Consider the following 5186-nt stretch of genomic DNA (forward strand, 5'->3'; position numbering starts at 1 on the left):
AACAGGCAGAAATCCCACAGCTGTTCCATGAAGCGCCTCTTCCCCAGGAAGCCCAAAAGTCGACCGAAGGTCCACACAGAAGGATTATGCAGCATGTCTGATCTGAATTCACCGTGCTCCTCCGCCAGCCACACCAACAGCGACCCTCCATCCATAAACAACTTCGGGTGACGTGTGGCACGGTGGCCGCTGCTGCACGATTCTGTCATGGGCTCATCCGAGTGTTTGCTCGCCCACATCCGGCTGAAACGACCACTACTATCAGAGGCGAGGCTCTGGGCGGCGTTGGGGCTCACAGAAAGACTAAAGGCCACTGCCTCGTCACGCAGACTTGTTCGGATGATCTTGTTAATGGCAGACAGCAACCCCACCGCACGGTCAAAACCACGGCGAATGTTCTGTGTCGTTGAGGTCACTGCAGGTAGGGCCTCATCGCCGTTTTTTTTTGCCTCTCGGGGTTCGTCGTCTAGTAGTTCCCAAACAGTGGTAGGCTGAGCCAGGTTTGTATCAGCAAAGAAAGGCACTCCAATCTGGTGGAGTACCTCTTCTGCCAAAGCAAGTCCGTGGGCATCATGGTGGTCTGACGGAGCTGTTCCGTAGCTGGTAAAGCCCCTCAACGCGTAGCGGCCGATGATCGCCTTTATGGATGTTGATCTCTCACGACAACAGTAGTCAGGTTCAGTGAATCCCTTTACTTCTCGGGCAGCTGGTGGAAGAAGCAGAGAGAGGATATTTGCGACGAGGCGACTCAATACAAGGAGTGCTGCGGTTATGGCGTATGGGGCCTTATCATGAATAGCCTTTTCAACTGCCGCATAGTGGCACTTGAAGGCAGCACGGACGCTTCGAATGGCAGTGCGGCATGTCTCAATTGAGCTCGCGTAACGCTTATCTTGCTCTGCCGCTATCAGAGTATCATCAGAGGACATGTCAGAGTCACGCTGCGGCTCGCTGTGCTGGACATCGGCGGATTCCAATCTACATTCCGATCCTCCGCCATACATGCGACGGCGGCGAATAGCAACCAACCCACGCACACTTGGGCGGTCAAATGGGACCGTTGCGGATGGACAAAGTTCCACCAGTCGGGCGTATCTGTCGACTGCACCCGACGAAAAAAGGGATGATGCACTGGCCGCTGGTTCCCCTGGGAACTCCTGCGAAGCAGCAGGATTGAGAGGCGATGGTTCCTCCTCCTCCTCACCCACCACATGGTCGTCGTCGTCGTCGTCGTACGGAACGACCACCTGACACTCTATCGAGTGATACTCCACTGCCGCCCGGTTGCGGCACACCTCGCTACAGTAATGATCGCCGCATCCTGCTGCACAGGGGAGGGGCTCCCTCGCACTGAAGTTCCTACAAAGTCGATCCGCTAATGCCTTGGAGGCGGCCTCACGGATTTCCACCATTAGCACCTGTTTCGAAACGAGCGGGTATCCGCAGTACGCACAGAAGCGTTTTCTACACAGGGTCCACACTGTTGCAGGACAGCTCCCATCCTCACACCACGGTGATGATGATAATGATGAGAGCAGTGCTGTCGCCCCACGGTCAAGTTTCGTTGAGCACAACAACAGTACATGCAGAGAAGGCTTTTCACATACAACGAGATCACCATGGTTAAAACCACACAGGGCGCGAGCTCGCAGGCTGCGTGAGAAATAATCCATCGGGGGACACGCCCCTGTACGCAGGACACGCAAAGCCAAGGGGACCGCAGAGAAAAGTGATGTAGGGGCTGTACAGGAATAGCAAAGCTTCTGCACACGAAAGGTCGACGAGAGTCGAACAGAACGCTGGATCTTCGGGATTTTCGCTGGTTCACCCCCAGGACCCTTTTCAAGACAGCTGGAGTGACGTACACGTGGAAGAACATCAATTCCACTATGTTCTGCAAGGTTTCTTCGGTAAAAGGCACACGCGCACAGTATTCGGGAAAGTCGTACAAACTGCGGGCTAATTACACTGCAACGCCTGATAGCCAATGATGAGGCTACGAATGCCTCTTGTTCAGAGCTGAGAGCCATAAAACTTGCCATAACACGTGTGTACGCCTCGACACACGTGTCATCGTGCGCGAGGGCTGTTATGGCGTCTTCAAGAGACTGCTGGTACTGAGCGTCGTGGAAGTGTACTAAGCTTAAGAGAGCATACAACGGGGCGAGTTCCTGCTGCGCACTATTGGCATTCCATAGAACCTTCAAGGCCCGCAATTTGTCAATTTCAAGGGATTCCCCCTCTTCACTCTCGGCTGATGGCAGCTCCTCACCGCTACTTTGACGGCTCTCGCCACCACCACCACCCTGCTGTATTTCCTTTCCCTTTCGGTCAATTGAAACATATTGCTGTGGCTCCACACAAGAGGAGCTCTCTCCGCATCGTTTCATGAACCTGGTGAACCGGGTGTTCTCCTCCACCAGGGCGTCGTCTGTCTTTCGGCTCACGTCAGAATCTCTTCCGTGGGAATGCGGGTGGACCCATGAGAGCGACGAGCGCCATGAATCTGCCATATTCTTGCACTCGTCTCTGCGGTTTTTCGCCACAATCCGTTGTGCCTCAATCACCACCGCGACGTGCTGTGCCGCCAGTTTAAAATCTCGACTGGCAAAAGCCGCACTCACGCTCTCAAGCACATCGTGCTGCTCCAAAAGGCTGTGCAAAAGCGACACACAACATCGCTTTACAACAGACAGGGATACTTGCAAAACGTTGTAAGAACGGTCGCTGGCCACGAAAAGGCTCTGCTGTGCTGTTGTGCCGAGAGACTGCAACCCGGATTCACGATTTTTTTTTGGCGATGAGAGTAGAGCGCTGCCAGTGTAACCAGAACGAAGTGACCCAGGTGTTTCACCCAGAGGAAACCGTGCTTCTTCTCTGCTTCGCGGTGTAGGGACAGATACATTCTCAGGCGTAACCGTAAGGACGGGGACGATACCCACGACCAAGCGGGACGTCACCACACCTGCATTTACAATCTCGGAGTTAATGTCAACCCGAGGCAGTGTGGAGGGCATTACTCTATCACTTAGTTCATCATCATCATCATTTTTCTTCTCATGGTCATTTCTGTCGCTGCTTTCTCTCTCTCTCTGCCTTCCTTTGCCTCCTTTTCTTTCTCTTTTTCACAGCGTCGCGTGCTAACAGGATCGCGCGGAACGCGCTGGCCGCAAAGATTCGGTGGCAGGCAACAGTACGGAATCTCGAAGCGCACCACAAAATGTGTATCCGTTTCACGCAACACCTTGCCAACTAACATATGTTGCTCCGCGCAGCGCATGTACGCCAAGTCAATCTCTTTGTCTTCCCAAATAAAAGCGTCCCTGTCACATTGTCTCGAAGTGAGCACCACACGAGTTCCCACCGTCGGCGTTAGCGTGATTACAGGTGCCAGTCCAGGGTAGGGAAATAAGTTGGGGTTTGAGTCAGACATGGATGCACCGCAGCCTGTAATGGCGCCAGAACAGTTCTCGTCAAGATGCATTCGCTTCTCCCCAGTAACATAAGTACACAAACAAACAAGGGCACAGAAACCAATGAATTCCCCTTCGTATTTCTTTCTCCCAAAGCGGTGCGTCTGGCCTTTCCACCCTTGAATACACCACCTCTTGTGGCTTTTTTCTCTATTACCCTTTCTGTTCCCTTCAAACTAAATCGGGCAGGCACCTCTGGCAACACGGCAACGGAAAAAAAAAAATGAAAGAGATCCAATAACGGCCAAAAAGCAACATAAAACCCCACGCACAGAACCCGGGCAATATGTCCTCCGTAAAAAAAAGGACAAAAAACTGAACCACCAGTATCCCCTCGGGGAGACCTGACCAACGGTCCTCAACCGGCAAATCCATGACCACGGCAGAGATGACGGAAACCCTCTGTCGTGAGAAGATGTCCAGCTGGGAGGGAGGAGGGGAGTGATTCGAGCTCACTCAGACCATCCGTCACTGCGCTGACGATATCCACGTCTAGCAGAGCCTCTGAACCTCTTAAAGGGGGAGAGGAGTGGGCTGAGAGGCAATATGAGTCACGAGAAGAACGAGGGGAACCGGAGGGAGGCCTAAATGCTGTGTGATGTACGCGGTTGTATTCTTCCTGCACTGCTGCAGCTGCCCCTCCTAATGGTTTCGTGGTGTCATGCGGTGCAGGGTGTTCACTACCACCATTCTCAAATTTTGTCTTTACAGTCTCAAAGGCGAGTCTTAATTCCCTCACCTCATCGCCGAGCAGCTGAATGGAATGCTGCATCGCACTCATCATTTCCAACAGCGCAGAAACAGTTACCACCGGTTGTGAGTTGTTCCGCTGAGCAGTAGAGGACGGGTGGAATGTGGTCCACGTTCTCTCGCCATTATTTCCTTCATGGGGACTGCCACTGCTGCAATCGACACGATGGGACGACACCCGCACCAGAGCTTCGTCCTCTTCGGCGCAAAGTACCACAGAGCTCCTACCAGTGGAAGAGAGCTTCTCCTTTCCTTCACTCACTTCCCCCCTATCACATGCGGCCAAGTCAGCTTGACGAAAAGAAGCAGCAGAGGAGGCATCAACCATTCCAGCAGCTGCAATCGGCGAGAGTGTCCCATTGGTTGCACAAAGGTTCTCAGCCCCACACGTCATACCATCCGCCGTTTTATGGGACCATGAAAGTGCACGGTGTACTGGCGACGCTCGCACCTCAGAACACCACTCACCACCTGCCCCATCAACGTGCAGGGGCGGCGAGACGATGAGACGTCCTCCTGCAGGCCTGCCGTCGCCGCTGTCGTATCTCCAATAGTCGTCACCCACAGACCCGCGGCAGTGAGCGGGAAAAGACGCACACTGCAGCAGCGGCGCCGGACTCCCCAGACGCGGAAGCCTACCGGCCATCAATACGTCCGCAGTGTTGGCGTCCAAAAAGTACCTTTTCCTCGACTCTTCGCATGAAGCACACACACACACACACACGGAAAAATAGAATGGTAAACCATATAATAGCCAGTAGAAAGTACATAATTAAATTCAGAAAAACAAAACTCTGTGACAAAGAATTCAATGCCCAATTCCAAATGTTGCAAAAACAATAAAAAGAGGTGACACAAAATAGGAAGCTGAGTTAAGATAGTTCCAGTTCCAGACCACAACAGATGCCTTGGATCAGCAACAGAGTGGCACACTCTACTACCCCAACTTCCTCTGCTGCTGCA

General features: G+C 53.0%; 3 protein-coding genes across 3 annotated transcripts; all 3 read right to left on the reverse strand.

The window, feature by feature from the left end:
• On the reverse strand, positions 1 to 3017 carry LSM04_001899 (uncharacterized protein; the record flags this gene model as incomplete). The annotated part of the gene is made up of 1 exon (XM_067335112.1): positions 1 to 3017. A coding segment is annotated over one exon (3017 nt), but the record flags the coding sequence as incomplete, so codon positions are not given.
• An 11-nt stretch (positions 3018 to 3028) lies between these two features.
• On the reverse strand, positions 3029 to 3484 carry LSM04_009545 (uncharacterized protein; the record flags this gene model as incomplete). Its single annotated transcript, XM_067335113.1, has 1 exon — positions 3029 to 3484. The coding sequence occupies one exon, from the start codon at positions 3482 to 3484 to the stop codon at positions 3029 to 3031; it is 456 nt and encodes a 151-aa protein (XP_067194909.1).
• A 347-nt stretch (positions 3485 to 3831) lies between these two features.
• LSM04_006131 (uncharacterized protein) lies at positions 3832 to 4869 on the reverse strand (the record flags this gene model as incomplete). Its single annotated transcript, XM_067335114.1, has 1 exon — positions 3832 to 4869. The coding sequence occupies one exon, from the start codon at positions 4867 to 4869 to the stop codon at positions 3832 to 3834; it is 1038 nt and encodes a 345-aa protein (XP_067194908.1).
• Positions 4870 to 5186: the final 317 nt, after the last annotated feature.

Source organism: Trypanosoma melophagium, assembly GCF_022059095.1.
Source record: "Trypanosoma melophagium isolate St. Kilda chromosome Unknown ctg1segment1, whole genome shotgun sequence".
NCBI lineage: Eukaryota > Euglenozoa > Kinetoplastea > Trypanosomatida > Trypanosomatidae > Trypanosoma > Trypanosoma melophagium.